This window comes from Nicotiana sylvestris, chromosome 9 (assembly GCF_000393655.2).
Source record: "Nicotiana sylvestris chromosome 9, ASM39365v2, whole genome shotgun sequence".
Taxonomy (NCBI): domain Eukaryota; kingdom Viridiplantae; phylum Streptophyta; class Magnoliopsida; order Solanales; family Solanaceae; genus Nicotiana; species Nicotiana sylvestris.
The window spans coordinates 162,142,282-162,169,405 of NC_091065.1; the positions used below are offsets into that span (position 1 = coordinate 162,142,282).

Here is a 27,124-nt window from a genome sequence, read left to right on the forward strand (position 1 = left end):
AAATGAGTTTTGGTTCGAACCTCAGATTTTGACCAAGCAGGCCCAAGGTCGATTTTTGACTTTTTGGGGAAAAGTATAAAAATCCTAAATTTATGCATTGTAATTGATTCCTTTAGCAATATTTGATATTATTGAGTCAATTGTGGTTAGATACGAGTGGCTTGGAGGCGGATTCTAGGGGAAAGGCTCCGGTAGAGCTCTGAGTTGACTGCGGAGTGAGGTAAGTGTCGAGTTTAACCTTGATTTGAGGGAATGAGGAACCCTCAGATTATATGCTATATGAATCCCATGTGTTGGGGCGTATATGCAAGGCGACGAGTGCTTATACGCATACGCCGTCGAATTACTTGTTTTCCCTAATTTTTCGCTTTTCCTTAATTATTTCCTTCCATGCCTTAACTATTATGTGCTTAAAATGTCTTCCATGCTTATTTGCTACTTCTTAGTTATTGTTACTCATGTAAAAAAATGTTACATCTTTCCATGTTTACATGACTCGCTGTTATTGGCCTTAATTGACTTACTTGCATCTTTTAAATTGTCATCTACTAAACTTGTCTTGCGGTGTAATATTATATATGTGAATTCCCAAGTTGGTACAAGGTTTCCTTTCTGGTTCCGCTTCATATTCATCAGTTGTAAAGATACTTGTGATTGAGTTATTGATTTGTTTGTGCTCATCTCATACCAATAGCGAAAAAAATAAAAAGTACCAAAAGTTCTTTGTAATTTCTATTTGGAATAAAAATAACTAGTGCAGCTAAAAGCTCTTTGAAGACATATGACAGCCTAAATCTGCATTGATCCAAATAGATTGCAGATCTTTCTAGTAATCGAATAATAATAACTAAAATGGTAATTTTAAAATTATTATTCATTATTTTTTTCTATTTTATATAACATTATTATTATTATTATCCCATTTTCTATATAGTTCCTAGAACGCAATTTAAAGAATTTTATTTATTATTATTATTATTATTATTATTATTATTATTATTATCCCGTATTTTTCTATGTAGTTCCTAGAGACGCAATTTTAAAAGAATTTGAAGATTTTGTGTAAAACACAAACTTTATATTATCTTACTTTTGAAGTTAAAATTCTTTGGTTAATTGATATAATTTCCCAAATAAAATTAAAGAAGTTTATTGTATATCTGCTGTTTTGTTGCACCTCCATTGATAATCTCTGTTTTCCCCCTTCTCCTTCCATTTCCCACACTTAGGCGTTACCCTTGGAAGAATTAATAACACCAACACTTTATACTTTCAATAAATAATCTACATCACCCTCTTTTTAAGGCTTCTCCCATTCTTCCAGGTACATTTCATTCTTGATTTTGCATATGTTTCAATTCATGTTACTGGGTATTGTACAATTTTGTTTTTACCTGCCCTTCAATCTCAATTTGTTGGATACTTTTCTTTAATCCATTTATAGTCAATTTGATCATAAATTTTGAGCTCAGCCGAACTTTCGCTCTTTTAAATTATACAAAAGCTACATGAAAAATACTATAAATTGGTAACCCCATGGAAAGGCGCGGTGGAATGATAAAGACCCCTCTTCCTTGACGACAGGTCTCTTGTTAATGAAATACTCTTTGTAGGGACCGCTAAATGGAGTTTCTATGGCAAATTAGGATTAGTCGGGCCTGGACACCGGATCCTTGAAGAGAAAAGAAAAGAAAAGAAAAGAAAAAGAATTCTCTTCGTAACAAAATGGTGATAAGATGCATTTTCAAATATTGACCAAAATTCCTTTAGGAGAATGCCAAATATTTTGTTATATTTGCTTTAAACTCAAAGCTCTATTGTTTATGCATTTTTGTCTTGATAGTATATCAGCAGAGGCGAACCAAAATTTGAAGATTGTGGGTTCCTACAATAACTTCAAGTTAATGTACAATAATATTTGGGTTCACAATCAAATATTTATAGATATTAAGTGAAAATTTAATACATATAGGCAAAGCTACTGCGTTCACGTAAACATGTAGCTCACATGGTAGATTCGCCCCTGTATATCAGTTCCTTTATCTAAGTGTTTAAAGGATCTTTGATGTGACAGTTAATGGTTAAGCGAAAGATGGGTAACGATGTGGAAGGTCTTGAAGAGGCGTTAAATGCTCGTGGATCATATGAAAACCAACCATTGTGTGCTTCAAATTCAAAGGAAGGGAAGCCAAAGAGATTGTGGAAGAAGGTGAAGTACCAGCTGGTGGAGTATCATTCTTTGCCTGGTTATTTGAAAGACAATGAATTCATTCTTGGTCATTACCGCGCCGAATGGCCATTGAAGCAGGCCTTGCTCAGTGTTTTTACAATTCACAACGAGACCCTCAATGTTTGGACGTAAGAATTCCCTCTTTTCGCTTTAAAGAAAAATCTTTACTTGGTATTATATATAGCTTGCAGGAAAAAAGTTAAGAACTTTATTGATCTTTCATGATTCTAAACAATCTATAAGTAAGTAAAGAAAAGAGAAAAAAGAAGAAATGTGAAGCGTAAATGAATTCAAATCAGAGTTTATGAGGAACCAAAGATTCGAGAGAAATTAAGGTTACCTGAGGGACTAATCCGAGAAACTAACTCAAAGATCAAATGGGAAGAATAGGGAGATCACAATATTTTCACCGATACCATATGAAGTTATTACGGTTTGCTTTGTACACTTCAATTGCTAACTAACTGAAAGTATGCTGCTTAACTAACTTCCTAAGCTTGACTAAGACAAACATGCATCAAAATGTGATATGATGCTTTTAGTCGTTATATCTTTTGGGATTATTAACTTGTACCGTTCTCTAATTGGAGTTTTTCTTTTATGTCAATCTCCCTTAATCATGGTAATTAGGCACAATGATAATGATATATTGTGCATAATTTCTAGGTAGAGGTCTCGAATTTGAAATTTTATTGCAAAGTTTCTCGGAAAGCGCCAATTAAAGTTCTCTCTTTGTTCATGGAAAATCCACACCACATACATTAATATGATGACCTTTCAGTATCTCCCATGTCCTTATCCGCTACTCTATATCAGTGTTATCAAAGACGAAAAGCGCAAAAAGCTCTAAATTCCGTTGGGACTTTAAGCGCAAAGCGCAAATAAAGTGTGAATTTTAATGAAAAAAGGCGCAACTGGAGAAAAAGTAAAAATATGTATGTGTAGTCCAAGACTAATAATTATAAGCATGAATAACAAATATATGGACAAAGAAATTTAAATTTTTTTACGATAAACTGAAATATCAATTGTTTAATATCACCTTTAAAAGATTACACTTCTTGACAAGGAAAAGTATGTTTTAGACCCTTGATACGACATTAAAGTGCCCACAAAGCGAGGCGAAGCGCTCAATATGTTTCGAGCCTCGCTTCAGGGCTTAAGCGTGCTTTAAGCGCGCCTTTGACAACACTAATCTATGTGGCGTGGTTACTCAAGGATAATCTCTAGATAATATGGGGTTCCAGTACAGAACTTCTCAAGGACACAATATTTAGCAACTGTGTAGTTACTCCAGCTCTCGATCATTTGACTGAGCTTAATAGCAATGTTTTGCCACACTTTCAAGGATTTGCGGATGAGGTTTGTTGCTACTTTGGAAAGAGAATTGGTCGGATGTGGCATGACTAGATTCCTGCATTATACATATCTCCTCTTGGGTAGTCGTACTCAGGACTGTTACTGGTGAGATAGTTTCGAGCTTGAGTCTCCGGATATTTACAAGTCTATAGCTTCTATAAGAAGGCATTGTATTCTGTTTTATCTTTTTACTTAGGTATGAGGATGTGAAATTTACCAAGTAGTGGTAGTATTAAGTTAATTTCTGTAGATGGCTGTAGTATCAACCAGAAAAGATGATCTTGCCGTGGATTTGCTGTTTAGCCAAAGACGGGGATTTCATGGACTGGAAAGGTAGTCAACTTTTTCTTTTCGGAAAGGGCTAGCCTAGAGATAGTTATAACAACATTTGTTAAATGCCACTCATATAAATAAAGCTCGGCTACTATGTTCCCAAGGATAAGAATCCTATTTAACCGATCCACTTAATAGGTCAAAACTTTTCGTTAGTTCTTAAAGGATTGGGTAAAGGGTTCAGGAAATGGAGAATAACAGTTAGGAACATCTTCCTAATAGAGATCAGTGTGATTTTGTTAGGATTTGTTTACCCTTCCACTTTCTACTTCACTCATAATATCCTGGTTTAACTTGAGGAGGAAAAATTAAAAACAAGAAGAATTCCTTATTTGAATCTTGATTTCTCTGTTTTTTGCAGGCATTTGATAGGGTTCATTCTCTTCCTAGTGCTGACCATTTATACTGCAATGAAGGTCCCAGATATTGTGGATCTTCAGACTTTACAAAATCTTCCGGAAAAGCTTAGAAAGGCTGATCTACACAAATTACAAGCAGAACTTTTACCCTGTATCCCTTCTTTGCCACATATGCCGGATTTGCACAAACTTCGAGAGGATTTGCTGCAACTCCTGTCTAACTGTCTGCCTGAGCGATTTTCCAACAGCAACCGTACTGATGTTGGTGTTTTGGTATGGCTTCCTCCTCTTTGTTAGAAAAATTGTTGCTTGGGATCTCTTTATTTTGTTTAGGCTTAAAACGTCACCAAATGTTCAGCTATATCTATGCTATACTTCTATTCTTTAGTCTGCTTTCATATTCTTGATCCCAGATTGTGCCTGGCCATTTGCAATTTATGTCATTAAAGGTGAATATAGTTATGCTTAGTGAGAATTTCTTATTTCAGAGTAAGCTAGTTCGTAGATTACTGATCTCTGCTGAATTATTCCTTTTCTTCGCTGCTAAATGATTTGCGTCATTCCTCTTCTTTCGTTTGTCTCATTGTTTGAGCCTCTGTATCAAAGATCAAATGGTAAAATTTTCACCAATAAAGAGAAAAAGATGATCAGAGTGGGAAAATTTTACTTTACTCGTGAGGAAAGGGGAAAAAGTTTTATAATGGGACCTCTGTAGACTTTCCAAGGAGAAAGTTTCTATGTAACTTGTATCTCTACTTATTTGCTTTGTGCCCTTAATCTCTGAAGAAGGCTCGATATCTAGTTTATTTCACTGATTGGATTACTTAAATATCATTGAGTGCATTGCCCTTATATGTCTAGTCCCTTTGTGTTGAATATGCATATCTCCACAAATTCCTCCCCTTTGTTAATAGGTTGATGCAGGCAATCTTTAAGTTTCTGCATGTGTGCAAAATGTGAGGAATCTAACAAAATGATTGTGTGAACATAATATGATATTTTTTAAAATCTGACCTCAAAAGAGACATATTAATCAGTTTCATTTGGAAGTTTCCTTTAGTCAAACCGATGATGACCAATATAGTAGTGGTTACTCTTCCGAAAATAACAAGACAGGATTTAGGTATTAATCATGGATATTACGATGTGACTATATCTACTGGTGTAACCCTATTACTTGCATAACAAATGCTAAGTCTTGGATTATGAGGACCTTGCTAGCCTCGATCAATCTTCTAATATCAGAGCAGAAATAACTGGATTAGGTCAATAGTCTCTTATTTTTGTGATGATGGATGGACTGAATGGCCTAGTCACTGAGTTTTCCCCAGGTGTGTCATCCATTTGTTCTGACTATCATCTGCTGGAGATTTCTTGGATTCAAGTTTATTCGCCCTGATTATGTCTCTTTTATCACTCTGAGTGAATGTCTGTTTCCTGAAGAACATGCTGGTTTGCAACAAATAAACTGTTTCAGAAGTCATTAGTAGTGGAAATCCTTTGATTGATGCTAGAGTAGATACAGAAAACCATTAGTTTCCCACCGTCATTTCTGATTGATATTTCTCTTGGATTGAGGGCGTTGATATCATTTATTAAGCTGATTTCTCATCTCGGAGCAGAATTTATCTGATTAGGTGTAATCAGGGTAGTTTGTGTTGGATTTCATGGTGGTAGATGAACCGAATAGCCTAGTCACGTGGTATTTCCTTTGTTTGACATTCATATAATCACGCTGAGATTTTATTGGTTTTGGAATACTTCTATATCGATAGTAAATTATATATAGAAAAGAATTTTTTCCCTGACTATTATTTGTGACTGATATTTCTCTTATTCAAATTGGTGCAGCGTAGCGTGAAGGAAGATGTTGCAAACATGATAGCACCATTGCTAGTGACACCGATAACGCGGTGGCCATTCTTTGCCTTTCTTGGTGGAGCAATGTTTTGCTTATTAGCAAGTAGCACATGTCATTTACTTTCTTGCCATTCAGAGCGTTTATCGTACATCATGTTGAGGCTTGACTATGCTGGTATTGCTGCCTTGATATCAACTTCATTTTACCCTCCCGTCTATTATTCCTTCATGTGCTACCCTTTTTTCTTAAACCTCTACTTGGGATTTATTACTGTCCTGGGAATTGGCACAATCTTGGTTTCTCTCCTTCCTGTGTTTCAGAAGCCAGAATTTCGAAGCCTTCGAGCAGGGCTATTTTTCGGGATGGGCATGTCAGGTGTGGCACCTATTCTACACAAGTTGGTTCTTTATTGGAAGCAACCCGAGGCCCTTCATACTACCGGCTATGAAGTTTTGATGGGCGTCTTTTATGGCGTTGGAGCATTGGTATATGCGTTAAGAGTTCCAGAAAGATGGATGCCCGGGAAATTTGACATTGCTGGTCATAGCCACCAACTATTTCATGTACTTGTGGTGGCGGGGGCTTATACACATTATCGTGCCGGATTAATTTATCTGAAATGGCGTGACCAGCAAGGGTGCTAAGAAATACCAAAGAAAGGGAAGAATTGGTCAGGGTAGGGGTAAGACTGTGTGCATCCTACCTTTCCCAGACCCCACTTGTGGGAATCCATTCGGTTGTTGTCGTTTAGTCTATCTATCTATATTATTATACTAGTTTCATGATACGTGCGTTGCGCGTGTACCCCATTTCAACAATATAAAATATTAAAAAAGAATAAATGCTAAAAATATTATGTTTGAATTATAAAATAAAAGTTCAAAAATAAAAATTTAAGTTTTTGATTATAATAATAGTTGGTCCTATTTAGCTAATTTGATAAATAAGAACTATGCCCCAATTCAGCTCTCATACATCTCGGCCAATATGTTCAACTTAAATTCGTTCTTATAACATTTTTTAAAAGTAAGTCCGACTTTAATAGAAAAGAAATACTTTAATCATTTGTGTTCTCTCGAAGATATGAAAATTTTGCAAACGTACTTTGCGTTTTTGCTTTTGATAAAATATGTTTTATGATTTTCTTTTATTTATTCGTATGAGTTAGAATTTCCAACTAATCTTTTTCTTATAGAATGCAATCATCCAAAAACCTTATGCGAAATTTTTAAATAAGTTAATTTGAACTGATAATTGTACATGAGAAAATGTAAACAAAAATTACAATTCACAACCTTTTAATTTGCAATTCTCTATGAAAAATTTATATTATTAATCTCACTTGTACTTTATTTCAGCATAGATACCGTTCCTAATAAAAAATAACCTGCATGATATCAATAGTATATTCTTAACATAAATATATGGGTGTGTTGGGCGTACATGCCCTCATTTAATGCAAACTTCTGTTTACTTAGTATGAGTTTTACTAATGTATTCGAAAAGTAGGTTTTAATTTCTAAATTACACCATGAATTTCATATCACGTATCCATATCACGATAATTATATTACCAGTTATGATTGAGGAATATATATGTTATACGTGTTATGAAAAGAATCTTGTCCTCCGTGTTAGAATGCTTTTGCATTAAAAATATGGTTCAAAGTTAGTTATTTCATTTTTAAAAAATATTATTATAAGATAAAAATTATAATGAATTTAAAGTATTAAAAATATTAGGATTTCCTATCTAATTCAAACAAGGAATGATTTACTAATAAAATTGTCGGAAGACTATACTTTCCAGTTAAACCTTTAAGAACATAATAATTACTGCATTAAAGTTGTAAAAAATATAAACTAACTCATGTGAAAAACGGGGGAGAATCCCTAATTAAAACATTATGTCTATAATAGTAAAATATGTCCAAAATTTTATAGATACTGATATATATAGATTCTTTACCTCAAAAGCTAATATTATCCTTCACTTCATCCTCTCTAATAGGAGTTTTAAAAAAAAATTAGGACGCTATGGGCATCTTCTTTATTAGTTAAAAACAACTTGCCACACTCTTATGGCATGAAGAATGATGCCAGAACTATGTGAAGAATGATGCCTAGACATGATGCCAGAATTAAGTGCAAATAATATTAATTGTAGACCAAAAAAACACTCAAATAAAAGGCAAGGGAATGAAGGATCAACTGACATAAATACACTGCAAATCAATAGACTTGATGAAAAAAGAAGAAAAATATATGTTCAAGGAAATCTCCAATTGCGGAAGTCTTTTAACGAAGGCAACATACTTCGAAGATGTGATTCTTGATTAGATGAAATATTAGGGCTCCTACATAACTCATATAAGGAATGATGTAATACATAAATTTTAATTGATTTTGAAGTCCTAAATATTAGGAAATAATTATTATAAATGACTATTATATCCGGTGTAAAATTTATTTTAAAGGGTAAAAAACACAAACGACATTTCGCTAAGGGGCTTCGTATTTTTAATAAAAGCACGAAGGCCCTTAGCGAAATGTCGTTCGCCTTTTTTACCCTTAATAAGTATACTTTATATTGGATAATATTGTAATTGTAAATATAAATTATTTAAATTATAGTGTAAAAAAAAAAGATCGGTTCAACATCCGCAGTTAAAGTCATTTTTGGCTTAGGATTTCTTTACCAAACTGGCCGGCAATTAATGTCACTTTAATTTTCCACCCGCTGTTAAAGTCACTTTTGGCTTAGGATTTTCTTACCAGAACTGGCCGGCAATTATATGTCACTTTAATTTTAGTATTCTTTTACCATAGTTGCCGTTGATTTTGTTTAGCTATATTTTACCAGTGTAGTGGGTTATTCAATTAACTGGAAGTTATTTCTAGAAAGAATAAGGAGAATAAAAATTGAAATATTCTATATTTCAAATATTTATGGTTGTACAATAATTTTTAGTGTGAAAAAGCCACTTTAATGTCACTATAAGTTTAGGGTTCTTTCATCAAAATCACCCAGCAATTAATGTCACTTATGGTTTAGTATTCTTTTACCAAAATTGTCGTAGGATGCAAAGCAATTTTTGGTTATCTAGAATTTTAAAACCAAAATTATAAAAAGAAGTCACTATTCCAAAATTATACACCTGATTAGAGAAAGCTATTTTGAGCAACCTTAAGCAAGGAGCTTTCCGCATCATGGATTGCATATCATAGCTGAAAAGAGTATGCCTCTACTTTGTTGCTTGAATAGTAAGCAAAGGGCTTCCTCCCTTTTATCTTTATTAGTATACTTACCCGTGCGATGCGCGGATCGTTTCAAAGGAAAAAAGAGGAGAGAAAGATATTAGAAACAGATATAAATTGCAGACTACATTTAGTAACCACATTTAAAGGAATTAAACCAAAAAAATAAATATGTGAATTTAATCAGGTTTTCTCTATAAAATTATTGACAGGAACCACAAATTATCAAGAGATGTTAGATCATACTGGGGTAATGCTATACAAAAAAAATTATCTCAAGTTATGATCAACAAAAACAAACAACAGTTAAAGATTTGTATAATCACAGTAAGTAAGAAATCACCTTCCGTTGTGCTATACTTTGGATCAGAAGTATATGAGCACATGAGCAAGCCAATCATGTTGGTCGATGATACAAAATGAAGACTCGTATCGATAACTAATATCGTAGAAAAACCTAATCCTTGTTAGCAGAATCTATATAACTGTTTTAAGTCATAGATGAAATGCATACAATAAGAACATTAATTCTCTTCAAGATTATGTGTCAATTACTGATATAGCAGTGATCTTGTTGTTCCAATTGAAAACAATTCCCATAATGAGCTTGTTGATATACTTACCTGCCTAATTTTGACATAACTTTGTTGTAACATTGAGGCTACAGAACATGACAATCGCGGATGACAATTGGTTGTACAATATTATATGTATTTGTTACCGGAACTCATTTGCTTCAACCAGGGGCGGATTTAGGGAGGCGCAAGGGTGTTCACCCGAACACCCTTCGCCGAAAAATTAAACTGTATATATAAGGCTAAATCTATTTTTTATCTCTATATATTAAGTTTTGAACACCCTTAACACAATCCAAAAGTATAGTTTAATGGTTAAGGAGGTTAAAAATCTAAATAAGGTCATGAGTTCAATTCCCACTAGTTACAAAAATATTTTTTGATCCCCTTTCGTGGAGATGAGTTAAAAATAAGATTGTTGCTTTATCATCACAACAACAGAAGACCATAAGTAGAATAAATACTTATTCCCAAACCGCTTAGCTTCAGTTTAAAGTTTATTTTAAACCCATCAGATCCATCATAGCATATTATTTATATTCTCGTCTTCTTATACGCTAGTTTTTGTGCCAAACTTATTGGTGCATTGTTCATGCCAGAAAATAACAGTCCTAGCCGATTGGTTCTAATCATCTATAAATAATACTAGAAGGATCCATGTTTGGTATATGCGCATCTTCATTGTTGATAAACCATTTAAGATGCAAACATATCAAGATAGAAAAAAAAAAGCATTATTACATATAGTGTGTGGAAGATTTCGAAACACATTCTTTCCTATTTTCCAGCCAAAAGTTTTATAGTGGGAGGCAAGATTAGTCCCAAAAGTGGTTTTTTCCTATATTTTAGAATTATCAAAATATTTTCAATTATAACTAATTTCACATTCTCAATAAATAATCAGAATAAATATCAAATAAAAGTTTATCTCTCTAACAACACAAGATGACTATAATACTTTATGTTGCGATCATAGTTAAGTATTACCTAATAGAATCCAACAAAGTGAAAACAGAATGAGCAAACACAATATTGTTGTTGATGAAAATGATCTTATCATGGTGATAATAGCAAAAGATAGCGTCTTTTCAATTTTAAAATAGTAAAGAATCAATTATATTTTAGAATTATCAAAGTATTTTCAATTATAACTAATTTCACATTCTCAATAAATAATCAGAATAAATATCAAATAAAAGTTTATCTCTCTAACAACACAAGATGACTATAATACTTTATGTTGCGATCATAGTTAAGTATTACCTAATAGAATCCAACAAAGTGAAAACAGAATGAGCAAACACAATATTGTTGTTGATGAAAATGATCTTATCATGGTGATAATAGCAAAAGATAGCGTCTTTTCAATTTTAAAATAGTAAAGAATCAATTATATTCTGAGTACTGTACAAACTACTAAAGAAGTTAAGTTGTTTTTCTTCAAAAATCATCAAGAAATATGGATACACATGAAAGAGGAAAGTTGCCAGGTGTCGAAAAGAGAAGGAGAACCAAAGGAATGGAACTATCATGGATGTCTTTAAGAGTCATGGAATCAAACTGCTTAGCTTGAGTTTAAAGTTCATTTTATGGTAATTACAAAAAAAAGGGTCAAGAATAATCTTCTACGCAAAAGCCTAAGCCAATAAATTTGTAACATATTAATCCATTACAACCATACGTAGCACCAGAACTCCTAGAGTATTTTGATTTTTCAAAAATTCTGGCCTTACGCTGCAGGGAAAAATAGGATCTTTCAGACTCAACAATTAAACCCTTTAATTGGTAAATTTTCCTCTGAATCAATTTCAAAAAACTTAATTTAGGCACATGCATTTATGATCAAAAACTTGAGCAATAGCTCTCATGATCAGTAGATTCCACAAATTATTCCTTATTGATAAAGGCATCTTTTTTTTTGTTTGGCAAGCACGTCCTAATGGGGTAAATGCAGCACCCTATTTTTCTGCACTTGAGGATTTCACAACTTGCAAAATTACTATAAATATCACTATACGACATAGCAACCTTTAAAATTGTACATTGATTTGAGGTTACCAGATTATTCCATAAACGGTATGAGTCTTGAAGTTGAAATTTTGCATTTAAACGCATAATACGTAAAGAAAAACTGAAAGAAATCTAGACAAACCATATTATGTATCATCAACAACAACAACAACAACGAACAATAGATGGAAACATAGGCAAATGGGCACAGAACTTTTGAGAGTTGATGAGATTTCAACTGTCAAAATATTTTCTCTAATCTCTCAAAAAATCTATTCCTTAATGATAGAAATAAGATAATTATAATTCAAATATTGATTTGTGATGCAATTCTAATTCTGGCCATACCAGAAGAAAGAGATTAAATGTTCCATGGAGTTCCCGTGATCCAATATATTGTTGCTCCGGCTCCGACAACTGAATACCAAAAAGGGGGGAACCCAATATAAGGCCTGCTATGGAGAAAATGAAAGAAGAAGAAGAAGAATTTAATACAGAGATACATGGCGTAAGCTTGAAACTTTATACCTTCAAATCTTTATCACAAACGGTAAAACTCTCTCCCTTATTAATTTCTTCTCGCCCTCGGATTCAACGATTTTAGGTTTTGGTTAAACGATTGTTGGGTTCAAACATATACTTAAATTATGAGACTCTTATAAGTTACGATTTAAGATAAGACAGACTTCCACAATGCCAAGACAAAAACATGCTAGTATTACTGTTGATAATGTTAATGTCAACAAAAATTAGAAAGATACGTGCAATGAATCTATGAGTCTCTTTGTGGCTGAAAGATACCCGTAAAATAGGTAGAATTTCGGCGTAACAGAGGATTGATCAGAGAAGAAAATAGTTAGAGTTGAAGAGAATCTTAGAGAGCAGTTATATAGATCCCGTCAGTTATCACTCCAATACTTAAATTATGACGCTTTCGTTTCCTATAATTACTGAGATCGTGCAGATTGTGGGATGTGAGTGCGTGTAGGTTCCTTTTTAGTTTAAAATATAGCAGTAATTAAAAATTGAAAAAGAATAGAGTTATATGTGCTGGTAACTTCTTTACAATCTAAAATGGAATCGGTAAAAATTAAAAAAGAATAAAGTTATATGTGTTGGTAACTTTTTCAATGTAAAATGAAATCGGCTCAACATAAAATATTTTCTTAAAAATATTGATATTTAATTATTGTTAAATTTAAATTAAATTCAAAAATAATAACTAATTATTAACTATCAAGTAACTATAAAATGTAGAAATTACTGTTTATTAAAAAAAATTAAAAAAGAGAAACTAATTTTACCAAAACTAACTAATTTGTCCTAAAATTGCTACGTGGCAATTTATGCATGCGACACTTGGCAAAATCTCATGGCTTGACTTCTTTCCTTTTAAGTAAATAAATATAGATTTGCACGTCAAATTTTATCTGGAAGAAAACTGTTTGAAACGATTTAGGGGAATATCTGCACGTTGCTACAACAGAAAATCCATCAACGACTATAGTTCTTGCTATTTTTCTTTTCTTCTTTTTTTTTTTCTTTTTTTTTTTTTTTGTGTGCCTATTTTCCTGTACAAATTTATCTTTTTCTCCTTTGAATTTTTTGGTATTACAGAGTTGTGGACTGCATTAATCATATCAGAAATATTGTTAACATGTATGTTTAGGTTGTGAAACATTTTTTTGTTCAATCCTGATTATGGGTTCAAATCTTTCTTTTAAATCCTGTATTAAATGAATTTTCAAATATCTTGATTGACTTCTATTCTGCCCTGTTGGTATAATAGAGCAATCAAAGCAATAGAAAGATATCAAGAGCATTGTCTATTAAGAGACATCATGTAAGATATAACATAATATAACTACACATGCTATAAACTAAACTAAGTAATTTCTCATGTTTGAAGGTACATAACTTATCCTATTATTTTGAACTCACCTATTACATATGTAATAACACTCATTTTTTCATCTAAATGAATGTTGTATCTATTTGAACGTCAACTGTTATTATACATAATTTGTTTCTAATATAAACAATTATGTTATTAATAGATCCAGCTAATTAACACGTGCTATATCTATCTATCACGATCCTAACCCCGAATCCGGTCGTGGTGGTGCCTCTCATGAAGACAAGGCCAGCCAGTTCAACCCAACTCAACTTTTAAAGCAGTTAATCAACATAAAAATAGTCTAAACATGATTTAAACAATACTAAATAGCGAAAATATTGATAACAATGCGGAAAGTCCAACCCGACACAGCCCTAACCGGGGTGTCACAAGTTACGAGCATCTACTAAGGTCTAAATACAACTGAAAACCTGAAATGTACGAAATATAATCTAATGAAATCAAGAGGGAGAAAAGCAGTGTTGCGAACGTCGGGCAGCCACCTTGCTAAACTCTGATGACTCTGCCTCTGAACAACCAATACCCGCTACCGGATTCAGAAATACCTGAATCTGCACACAAGGTGCAGGGAGTAATGTGAGTACTGTGACTCAGTGAGTAACAAATATAAATAATGATTGAAAGTAAGAAATCACGTAAAACACAAGGCATTCCATACTGAAGCAGTAAAATCACTTAAAACAGTAAAACAATGAAAAGTCAAGTGAAAATCCCTTTCTCAACAAGTAAAACAAGTAATTGACAGGTAAGTAAACAAATAGAAATTTGCCCATCGGGCTCAGTATCAACAAATCCGCCCCTCGGGCAACATCTCAGAACAGTACCAGCCTCTCGGGCTCAAACCTCAGAATAATTCCAGCCCCTCGGGCTCAATCTCACATCACAATGGGTATCCGCGCTCACTAGGGGTGTATAAACTCCGGGAAGAGCTCCTTACGGCCCAAGCGCAATATCAAGCCATCTCGTGACAACAAATCTAGGCACTTGTCCTCATATCAATCAAGCCACCTCGTGGCATATTTATGTATCTCATGCCCTCGGCCTCATATCAGTATCAGTGTTTCCTCACAACTAGGCCCTCAGCCTTACTCAGTCAAAAATACTCACAAGTCCTTCGGGCAATAGTAAAACAGTGTTTCTCAGCTCAAACATCATTTAAAATATCATTTAAGTCTTAAAATTGAGTAAACATAGCTGAGTATGAAAATAGTGAAAACAACATGACTGAGTTCAAGTATAAAGTCAAAACAGTGAGGAAATAATAATAAAAATCCTCGAAAGGTTCAAATAGCTGGCACTAGGCCCAAATATGGCATTCAACCCAAATATTGGTGATAGCAAATAGTTTTCAATCGAATACGCAGTAAAATCATCAATCGGGACAAACCAAGTCACAATCCCCAATAGTGCACAACCCCACGCTCATTATCAAGCGTGTGCCTCACCTCAATATTGCACTACGATGTGCAAATCCGGGGTTTCAAACCCTTAGGACATCATTCACAATCATTACTCACCTCAAACCGGCTAAATCTCTAGCTCGCGACGCCTTTGCCCCTCAAATCGGCCTCCACGCGTGTCGAATCTATCCAAAATCAAAACGTGGACGTCAAAATATGCTAGGGGAACAAAGCCCAAGCAAAAACAATCAAAATATGACACAATTCCCGAAATTACCAAAACCCCAGGCCCACGTCTCGAAATCAGGAAAAATCTATATTTTCAAAATCCTCATACCCTCACGAGTCTAACTATACCAAAATTATCCAATTCTGGTACCATTTGGTCCTTCAAATCATCCTTTTATATTTTTGGAAGATTCCACAAATTTTCTTCCCAAATTCTATCCCAAATCACGAATTAAATGATGAATTCAATGATAGATTCATGTACTCTAGCCAAATTTGAATTAGAATCACTTGCCCCGATGAATTTCTTGAAAAACCTTCGAAAATCGCCAAAATCCGAGCTCTCTAAGTCAAAATATTAAATAAAACCCAAAACCTCGTATTTATAGAGTACCCCATAGATTTCCACCTCTGCGGACCGCAAAAACACGACCGCGGTCCGCACAAAACCAGTGCGGTCCGCACAAAAACGACTGCGGCCGCACAGGTTTTCATCTGCAGTGATGGACTTTAGTATTTTGGCCATAACGTTTGCTACAGATGTCCAAATTGAGATATCTTTACCTTTCTGGAAACTAGACACGAAGGGCTACAACTTTTATTTTTTGAAGTATCTCAAAATTCCTTGTAGATCAAAAGATATGAGCTTCCAAAATAGGACCAGTGAAATGTTCCCCACCGCGGCCGCACTGCATTTTGTGCGGTCCGCACTGCATCTACCGCAACCACACTTCATTTTGTGCGGTCCGCACAGCACCTACCGCGGACGCACTTCTTTTTGTGTGGACCGCGTTGGTGGGTTCCGAGGCCTGCAACCCTTCTGGACCTGCTACAGCTATGTTTTTCGGCCTAAAACATCCCGGAACCTACCCAGAACCCCCAGAACTTCAAACCAATTATACCAACACATCCCATGACATCGTTCAAACTTGTTCAAGACTTCGGAACGCTCACAACAACATCAAATCACCAATTTAACATAGGATTCAAGCCTAAGAACTCCAAGAACTCTTAAATTATGCTTTCAATCAAAAAGTCTATCAAATCTCGTCCGAATGACCTGAAATTTTGCACACACATCCCAAATGACACAACGAAGCTACTGCAACTCTCAAAATTCCATTCCGACCCCTATATCAAAATCTTGCCTATCAACCGGAAATCGCCAAAATATCAACTTCGTCAATTCAAGCCTAAATCTTCTCTACAACTCCAAAACCCATTCCGATCGCGCTCCTAAGTCATAAATCACCTAACGGAGCTAACCAAATCATAAAAATTTCAATCCGAGATCAAATACAAACAAGTCAAATGTTGGTTAAACTTTTTAAATTTTAAGCTTTCAACTGAGACTGTTCTTCCAATTTCATTCTAATTAACCTGATAACCAAAACCAACGATTTACATAAGTCATAATACATCACACAGGACAAGTCATGCCTGAAAACTGGCGATCAAAGGGCAAAAGCTCAAAACGACCGGTCGGGTCGTTACACTATCTATATCTATATCTATATCTATATCTATATCTATATCTATATCTATATCTATATCTATATCTATATTATTATAAAAGCATGAATAAAATGTTGAATTACAAAAATAACCTTTTACTATTAAGCATAATAAATCATAATAAAATGACATAATCGAAATTCTAGACATTAGCCTTGTAATCCTATTAGTTTTAGGACATAATACTACACGTTAGGAATCCTACATGATTACCTTTAGGAATCCTATTAGTATAATTATTTTTGGGAATAGATATTAGCCTTGTAATCCTATTACTTTTAGGATGTACTTCTTAAAAATTTCTATATTAATTAATTTGAAAATGTATTATATTGTCCAAATCTATTTAAAAATAGGAGAGCATATATATGATTATAAAAGCACGGATATAATATTGATAGACCAAAATAGCACTAAAATATTAAATTGAAGAACTCATAGGGAAAGGACATAGCTGTAATAATTTATTTTTTCTGACTACAATAACTTCTATGTTAATTCTTTAATATTTAAGATTTTAAAATTAATACAATCTTGTCTATTGAATTCTTATTAAAGATATATAGAAAGGTTTAATAAAATCAATTTCATAAGAATCCTCCATATTGGTAATACATTACCACTCTATAATATTCAATAAAAAAATAATGCTAAACGGACTGCATAAAGAGTTAAAATAGAGAAAATAAATTCCAACTAATATATTATTATATTATATTTGAACTGCTTTTCTACTCAAATAATATTATTTTATTATTAATTTTTCGTGTAATATAGAGAAATATACCAAATTATTAAAGAACAACTAAGAAATTTTTTAAAAATATAAATGTGTGAGAAAATAAAGAAAAAGGTTAGTAAGAGCCAATACCACTAATGATTTTGTAAACATAAAGATCTAAAAGTGGAATATTATCGATCTTTTTACTCTTTAAAAATAAAATTTATGATGGATATAATTATAATCACGGTTAAATATTCAAAAATGAGATGAACAAATATTAAGAATCTAAATCAACAGAAAATAAATTATATTTTATGTTAAAACCAAATAATCAAATCTTTCCATTGATTATTTAGCAAGAGAATCCAATTAAATTATTTTTTAAATTCATCATATGAGTAAATTTATTTTTCAAGTTTTAAAAAAAATCTTAAGGTACATAAATTTATTGCAAAAAAAGAGTGTTAGAGATTTAAAAAATAGATCACAAAGTAAAAAAGATTAGTATAATATTAAGAAGGCCATACAAGTGTTTGAGGAAGCACAGTCAAAGCTAAATCCTGAACAAGAATAAACTTTCAAGACTATATTATAAAATATTGACTCTGATATAGCGGGATTATCCTTTGTAGATGCCTCCGACGGAATCAAAATAATATTTCTATGTCATGCATTACTCGCAAATATCAAATCAAGATGCATGATATTGTTAGCAATAAGAGAAAATGGTGTACCGACAACGATTTTATTATGATATCGTACAACTTGCTTTAGATTTGATATACCTCTTCAAATAATTGAAATAATTGTCACAAATATATCAAATCAGAGAAATAGTGCTAAATTTATAAGGAAAGCAAAAGTAATAATATGGGATGAAGCGTTTTTGGCTAAGCGTCTAACGATCGAAACAATCGCCTAGAGTTGTAGAAATATATTGGATATCGATGAATCGTTTGGTGGAAAAGTAATAGTTTGGGAGGTGATTTCTGTCAAATACGATTAGTAGTTCCAAAAAATATTAGAATAGAGTGTGACATAAACTCTAAGGTGCGATGAAGGTATTCCTTAAGAATATGCCTTTTCCAATAAGACGAAGAAGAAAAAAACAATACAAAAGCTCTTCAATATTCAAGGGTTATGTGTTTTTGCACATGATTACTTCTGAAATTGAAGTAATGCAATTATAAAACTAGATAAAATTTTAGTAGAACCCGGGTGTATTGAGTATCCGGAGCTGTGTGCTTCTATCATAATTGCTCTGCGAAGATCATCTACATTAGGCACACATAAGTGACCATTAAGTCTCATCACACCATTCTCATCAAGATGGCTAAGGAAATTTACGAGGCTTCCTTTATTAATTAGCTAAATAGGATCAATAGTCATAGTTTTTGAAAACTTGTATTTTTAAAATTTTATTTTATAACTTAACATATTTTAATATATTTTTTAGAAGTTTGTACTCACCGAGACAGGGTACACGCGCAACCCGCGTACCCTAAGACTAGTTGTATATAAATATAGTGGGGGCGAGGTGAATGTCCTTCCCTTTATTGTTGAACTATGTTCAATAATGACTAATTTTGTAACTATCTTAAAGATAAATTTGCTTATGGTGTGTAAGCTGGTGAACGACTTCGTATACAGTTACTTTGCCTTAGCCGATTTAAAAAAGCAAGTATATTCTAAAGTCATAAAATGAGAAAAAAATGTTTGAATAAAAATATTTAAAAAGCTATCATGGAAAAAAGTTATAGATGTGAAATTAGAAGCTCTGCATAATTTCACAACAGCCAGTTGGTTATCTTATTTTGCTATAGCGAGGTTTTGCCTGCAGGAAAACTAAAAAGAGGGATAAAAAACTGTAAGATGTCTTTTGAAATGTCGCCCAGGAAAAGAAAACATCAATTGCTCTCGTTGAGAGTCGAACTCAAGACCTCCCGCTTACTAAACGGGTGCTCTAACCAACTGAGCTACGAAAGCTATTTGCTTGTTTATTCAATATTATATACTATTATTGATTACTTTATTCTGAAAAAGGAATCTCCATTGCTGCTATATTTCTCCATCTAGTCCTATTTACTCATCAGTTCAACTTTTTGCATATCATCTAAAGTAATCATAATTTTTTTTAAAAAAAAAACCGTCTTTAATATTATTGTGCAAACATTTAAAAGCAAGGGACCACCTATTTGTTTCAGAAAGTTATAATCCAGAGTTTTTAATAACTTTTTCCTAAAAGTTATTCTCTGGTGACATATTTTCATACTCAAATTCGGGTCTATAACTCCTACTATTAGATGAAGACGAAGAGAAATAATAGCACGGGTAAATGTGTACATCCTCTTCTTCAGCTTTTCTTGCCGGAGTTGTTTTTTGGAAAAAATATAAATTAAGACGTCCTAAAGTCGCAAAATCAATACTCCTTTCTTTTCACTTTAACTGATTTTTTGGTTGTTTTTGCACATATTTAGGAATCCAACTTTTAACGTTAAATAGTAATAAAATTGACCATATTAATCTCTACTATCTCTTTAATTTATTCATTGTAAATAAAACTCAAAATTCTTTGCTCCAAGGGTAATTTTGAAAGAAAAAACTTAATCCCTTCTTGATATCTAAAAAAATTAAATATTATGAACTACCAAAAAAAGTCAAAAAATTAATTAAAGTGGACCAAAAGAAGTACTGATTTGTTCAGTTTTTTTCCCTACGTTTTCCCTTAACATTTGTGATATTAATTATGTCCCCATTAAACGTAAGCAGTAAGGGGGAATTCCATGCGTAGTCATGTGTCCTACACTATTGACCTGTTCTGCTTTTGGCAAAGTGAAGGGAATATATCTGCTTTTCTGTTTAATTAATGGAACAAAATCGTAATAGAATGATTTGCTTCAAATGCCAACAATTTAAGGGCTACTTTCCATGCAGGCATACGTTAGGGCCAACACTAAAAGCCAATAATATAATTAAGGGTCGTTTACTACAGTATAAAATTATGCACCTTTGTTCAGCAATTGCATGCAGGATATTATATACTAATTCCAATACGTACAGATATAGTAATAATAATAATAATAATATTTACAAGTATTGTCACTCGACGTCTGATTATTAATTGCTTTATTAAAATCTGAATATACTACTTATTTAAATCCGGCGGTTGTTGTATACCATGTTAATATACTTTAGCTAAGTGATAAATTAAAGTGAAAACATCTTTGCTAACCAAATTTGAGCGATAAAGTTTATGTGCAAAAATACAAATCATGCATGCATTTATTGTTTGATATAAACCAGAAACGTAAAAGAGCTTATGTTTTGTTTCGAATCGGACAAAGATTTGTTCCTATATATTGATTTTTAGATTTATTGTCACAAAAGATTAAAAATGTCGGTGCACTATAATTCAAAATCAAAATAGAAGATATGATTATCAATCTTCATTTTCTCAAACAAATAAATAAAAAGCAATTGAGACTTTAAGATGAAGTAAGTATGAGATAAGTGAATAAGTTATAACGTGTTTTTCTTGTGACCATTGTATACGGTTAAAACCAGGTCTGCCCGATTTTACTATTTGATCGAGACCAGCGAATTGCATCGAAGATCGGCCTCGTAGTGGATCAAACCAGAGCACGAGGACAAGGTACCGAGTTCGAGATGAGGCGCCTGTCGAGATCGAGACCAAATAAGGCAGACTTCGAGCAAAGCGCAATAACAGAAAAGCGAGATATTCGTGTCCGGTCGAAGATCATGGCAGAAAATCCAGAACAGATCAAATCAAGGGCGGTTGTTTAGGCTAATCATGGGATTTACTTTCGTAATTAGAATTGTACCATAGATAGGATTCCTCTACTATATAAAGAGGGTTCTAATCATTTTATAGACACCTTACATTGGCGTATCAAAGCAATACAATACTTTCTCTTAGATTATACTCTCTTGTTCATCAGTTTGTCATATTTTTTATTGTTCTTGCACCAACCTATTCGAGGGCATCCAAGCTCGAGGGATGAATTACGTTGTAACACTGGTTTGCTTCATCTTATCATCAATTTCTATTACTGATCTTTACATTTATCAATTGGTATTAGGTGAAATCACGTATCCTTAAAACCACATTATAAGTTTAATTGTTATCCAATTTTTAGGGTAAACAGCTTGGCGCCCACCATGGGGCTAAGGATAATAGTGATTGCCTGATATCAATTCCTATAAAACACACCACTTTATGCTTGTTCTCGTAAGTGTCTTTGATTTCAGGAATCAACATGTCAAACTCTCAAGTAGCACCCACTTATACTGACAACGGCCTTGGTCTTTATGGAGAAAACGAAAACACAGTCATCCCGGGAAACGGAGTACCTCCAGTCAACCCCGATGGACCACTAGCCGTAGACCCAATCGATGCCAACTCCCATATTGCCATTAATGGGAATTTGGGCATCGACCATGGAAATAACATCCCCAAAGATGCTAGCGCAGCCGATCAGAATGCACAGAGCGGTGAAGAAAGCAGAATTAGACTTCGAGTGATATTCGAAATGTTGTAGACTCAACAAGTTGCGATAGCTTGAACAACTCCAAAATCAGAATCGAGCACCAAGCGGAATTGAGCTCGAAACATTACAAGAAGTTGTTCATAGAGCTGAACCTGTACCGTAGAAATCGAATGCCATTGAATCGGGGACTGACCCCGCCATTATGAAGATGCTCGAGGAGCTCACTAAACGGATCGAATCGGGTGAAAAGAAAATCGAGGCTAATGATAAAAAGGTAGAAACATATAACTCACGGGTGGACTGAATACCTGGGGCACCCCCGATTCTAAAAGATTTGTATTCGAAGAAGTTCGTACAGAAGCCTTTCCCTCCAAGTGCGGCTCTGAAGCCCATTATGAAAAAATTCCGCATGCCAGAAATTCCCAAATACAATGGGACCACTGACCCTAATGAGCATGTTACTTCCTATACATGTGCAATAATGGGAAATACTTAGAAGATGATGATATTGAATCTATTCTGCTAAAAGAGTTTGGAGAGACTTTATCGAAAGGGGCGATGATATGGTACCACGATTTACCACCCAATTCCATCGATTCCTTCTCCATGCTTGCAGATTCGTTCATAAAGGCACACATCAGAGCGATAAAGGTTGCAACTAGGAAATTGAACCTCTTCAAAGTGAGACAAAAGGATAATGAAATGCTAAGGGAATTCGTATCTCGGTTCCAGATAGAATGCATGGACCTCCCCTCGGTCACAAATGATTGGGTTATTCAAGATTTTACTCAATGTTTGAACGAACGAAGTTCGATTGCATCACGACAGCTAAAAGAAAAATTTAATTGAATATCCAGCTGTAACCTGGGCAGATGTACATAATTGATACCAATCAAAAATTAGGGTCGAGGATGATCAATTAGGAACTCCTTCCGGTTCTGTTTACCCAAATAGGCCCATCGGTAGAATTCAAAGGGACATTGATAGAGAACCCCGATCGAACAGAGATCGATATCAACCATACAACGTAGATTGTAGAAATATAAACCCATGACGTAATCCTATTCAAAATGGTCGAAGGAATGATCGAGGATAGAGCTCCTGAGGGATCATGAGTAAAAGTGGCTTCGATAAACATGTCAAGCCCACCGAAGCACCACGACTGTTAGAATACAACTTCAACATCGATGCATTGGGTATTGTATTAGCCATCGGACGGATCAAGGATACTAGATGGCCCAGATCCCTACAAACCGATCCATCTCAAAGGAACCCTAATCAAATATGCAAATACCATGGTACCTATGGTCACAAATCCGAAGACTGCAGACAGCCGAGGGAAGAGGTAGCTTGTTTATTCAACGAGGGTCATCTTCGAGAATTCTTGAGTGACCGAGCTAAAGATCACTTCAGAGACAAGGATGCAAAAAGGAAAAATGAACAGGAAGAACCACAACATGTAATTCATATGATCGTTGGTAGGGTCGGCATTCCTCAAGGATCGGTATTTAAACGCACCAAGGTGACAATCACGAGGGAAAACGAACTCGAGATTACTTACCAGAAGAAACCTTGTCTTTCAACGACGATGATGCAGAAGGGATTGAACAACCTCACAACGACGCACTGGTAATATTTATCCTTATGAATAAAATTCAAGTTAAATGTGTGTTGATTGATCCAGGTAGATCGGCAAATATTATTCGATCAAGGGTCGTAGAGAAACTCGATGTTCAAGATCAAGTCGTGCCCGCAACTCGGTACTTAATGGCTTCAACATGACAAGTGAAACCATCAAAGGGAAAATTATTTTGCTAGTAAATATGGCCAGGATTGTCCAACAAATAAAGTTCCATGTGATCGAAGGTGACATGATGTACAACGCGCTGCTCGGAAGGCCTTGGATTCATAACATGAGGGCAGTACCCTCGACGCTTCATCAAGTCCTGAAGTTCCCAACATCGAAGGAATCAAAAAGGTGTACGGTAAACAACCTACCGCCAAAGAAATGTTTGCAATTGATGAAGTAGTACCGGTATTAGTACTTTCATCAAAAAAGAGATGGAAGAAAGCAAGAAATCAAATAGCAACCACAGTCACTAGCCTCAGCCCGATCGGAGGAGCAGGAAACTTTCGAGGATGATGATTATATGATACCTCGAACCTTCATAATCCCCGACGATTCTGATGCAACAAAGTCAACGATCGAAGAGCTGGAATAAATCATACTGATCGAGTACCTGTCTACCCGATTGAAAGGTATACCTGGCACGAGGTTAACCCCCTAGCTCAGGGAAAAACTTATTAAATTCCTTATCAAAAATATGGATTGTTTTGCTTGGTCCCACCTTGACATGACAGGGATCCCACCAGAGATTACTACCCATTGATTGAGCTTTGATCCAAAGTTCTGACCAATAAAGCAAAAGAGAAGGCCCCAGTCCGAGGTTAAACATGCATTCACCAAAGACGAGGTAACCAAATTTCTCAAAATAAGGTCCATCCGGGAGGTAAAATATCCCGAATGGCTAGCAAACGTAGTCATAGTCCCTAAAAAAGGGAATAAACGTAGAATGTGCGTAGACTACAAAGATTTAAACAAAGCATGCCCTAAATATTCCTTTCCTTTGCTAAATATCGATGCCACAGCCGGCCACAAGATCCTTAGTTTTCTCGATGCCTACTCTGGGTACAATCAAATACAAATAAACCCATAGGATCAGGAAAAGACTTCGTTCATCCCTAAATACGGAACCTATTGCTGTTATGTAATGCCGTTTGGACTAAAAAATGCTGGTGCTACTTATCAATCCTAGTAAATCGAATGTTCAAAGAACAAATAGGTAAATCAATAGAGGTTTATATTGATGACATGCAAGTTAAGTCCCAGCGAGTAGAGGACCACTTGAAACATTTGTAGGAGACCTTCGACATGATGAGAACATACAACATGAAGCTCAACCCAAAAAATGTGCATTCAGGGTCGGTTCGGGCAAGTTCCTCGACTTTATGGTATCAAATCGGGGGATATCAACCCAGATAAAATCAAGGTCGCGCCTCTAGGAAATTAAAACTGTACTTTCAATGTCAACCAATTTGTGTTATACCACTTATCCCCTTCGCAACATTTTTCACAAGCCCGAACTCTCGGGTCGATTGGCTAAATGGGCCGTCGAGATCAGCAGGTACAATATCAAGTATCAACGTCGAACCACCATCAAGTCTCAAATCCTGGAAGACTTCGTGGCCGACTTCACGCCAGCCCTCATACCCGAGGTTGAAAAGGAACTACTACTAAAATCGGGCACAACATCGGGGGTGTGGACCCTCTTCACAGACGCCGCTTCGAATGTGAAGGGGTCCAGTCTAGGCATCATTTTGAATCTACCCACGGGTAATACAATTAGAAAGTCTATCAAAATTTTGAGGCCGAGTATCAGGCCATGATTGCAGGTCTCAAGCTAGCTAAGAGCTTGGGAGCGGAGGTCATCGAGGCCAAATGTGACTCTCAACTTGTGGTAAATCAAGTTAACAGAACTTTCGAGGTTCGAGAGGATCGAATACAAAGGTACTTGGACAAATTACAAGTGTCCCTACATCAATTTAAAGAATGCACCCTACAACACGTGCCTCGAGAACAAAATAGCAAGGCCGATGCCCTTGCAATTTTGCGGTCGTCAATCAAAGATGATGATCTTAGCTCGAGGACTGTCGTATAACTTTCGAGGTTAGTAATCGAAAAAGGACACAGCAAAATAAACTCCACAAGTTTAACCCAGGATTGGAGGAATAAGTACATCAAATACCTAAAGAACGAGAAGCTTCCATCGGATCCGAAAGAATCGAGGATTCTACGCAACAAGGCCGCACTGTTCACATTGGCCGAATATGGAACACTATATAGGAGAACGTTCTATGGACTGTTAGCGAAATGTTTGGGACCAGGAGATACCGACTACGTTCTATGAGAAATTCACGAGGGCACATGCAGAAATCATTCCGGTGCCGAGTCATTGGTTCATAAAGTCATCAGAGTAGGGTACTATTGGACCTATATGGAGAAGGACACTAAAGAATTATTCCAAAGTGTGACAAATATCAAAGGTATGTGTCGATGATCTACCAGCCCGGAGAGCAACTCCACTCAGTCCTATCCCTATGGCCATTCATGAAATGGGGGATGAATATCGTCGGCCCTCTACCATCGGCCCCAGGTAAAGCTAAATTCATTTTGTTTATAACTTACTATTTCTCTAAGTGGGTTGAAGCGCAGGCCTTCGAGAAAGTCAGAGAAAAAGAGGTGATAGACGTCATCTGGGACCACATTATATGCTGATTCGAAATGCCTGCCGAGATCGTATGCGACAATGGAAAGCAATTCATCGGCAGCAAAGTGACAAAGTTTTTCGAAGACCAACTAATAAAAAGGATCTTGTCAATGCCATATCATCCTAGTGGGAACGGATAGGCCGAATCAACAAAAAAGACCGTTGTCCAAAATCTAAAAAAAATATTGAACAAAGCTAAAGGAAAATGGAGAGAAATATTGCCCGAGGTCCTTTGGGCGTATCGAACAATATCGAAATCCAGTACAGGGACAACACCGTTCTCTTTAGTCTGCGGTGCCGAAGCTCTAATCCCGATCGAAGTCAGGGAACCTAGCTTCAGATTTCGATATGCAAAGGAAGATTAAAATCATGAGGCTATGAATACGAGCCTCGAATTTCTAGATGAAAGACGGGAAGACTCTCTTGTTTGAATGGCCATATAAAACCAGCAGATCGAAAAGTATTACAATCGAAGAGCCAATCTTTGACACGTTAAAATCGAGGAATTAGTTCTAAGA

The 27,124-nt window shown here is 34.9% G+C and overlaps 1 protein-coding gene and 1 non-coding gene across 2 annotated transcripts; one reads left to right on the plus strand and one right to left on the minus strand.

Moving 5' to 3' along the window:
- Positions 1 to 1,110: 1,110 nt before the first annotated feature.
- Positions 1,111 to 6,929, plus strand: LOC104244012 (heptahelical transmembrane protein 4-like). Its single transcript, XM_009799302.2, has 4 exons — positions 1,111 to 1,324; positions 2,075 to 2,358; positions 4,284 to 4,554; positions 6,133 to 6,929. Exons 2-4 carry the CDS (start codon positions 2,078 to 2,080, stop codon positions 6,784 to 6,786), a joined length of 1,206 nt encoding a protein of 401 aa, XP_009797604.1. The 5' UTR covers positions 1,111 to 1,324; positions 2,075 to 2,077; the 3' UTR covers positions 6,787 to 6,929.
- A 12,753-nt stretch (positions 6,930 to 19,682) lies between these two features.
- Positions 19,683 to 19,756, minus strand: TRNAT-AGU (transfer RNA threonine (anticodon AGU)). Its single transcript has one exon. It is a non-coding gene; the product is annotated as a tRNA-Thr (tRNA).
- Positions 19,757 to 27,124: the final 7,368 nt, after the last annotated feature.

Bases quoted from the DNA above. Each gene is read 5' to 3' on its own strand.
- LOC104244012 (XM_009799302.2), top strand. From the start codon at position 2,078: ATGGTTAAGCGAAAGATGGGTAACGATGTGGAAGGTCTTGAAGAGGCG. The intron at 2,359-4,283 runs GTAAGAATTCCC...TGTTTTTTGCAG, and splicing joins GAGACCCTCAATGTTTGGAC to GCATTTGATAGGGTTCATTC. The intron at 4,555-6,132 runs GTATGGCTTCCT...AAATTGGTGCAG, and splicing joins GTACTGATGTTGGTGTTTTG to CGTAGCGTGAAGGAAGATGT.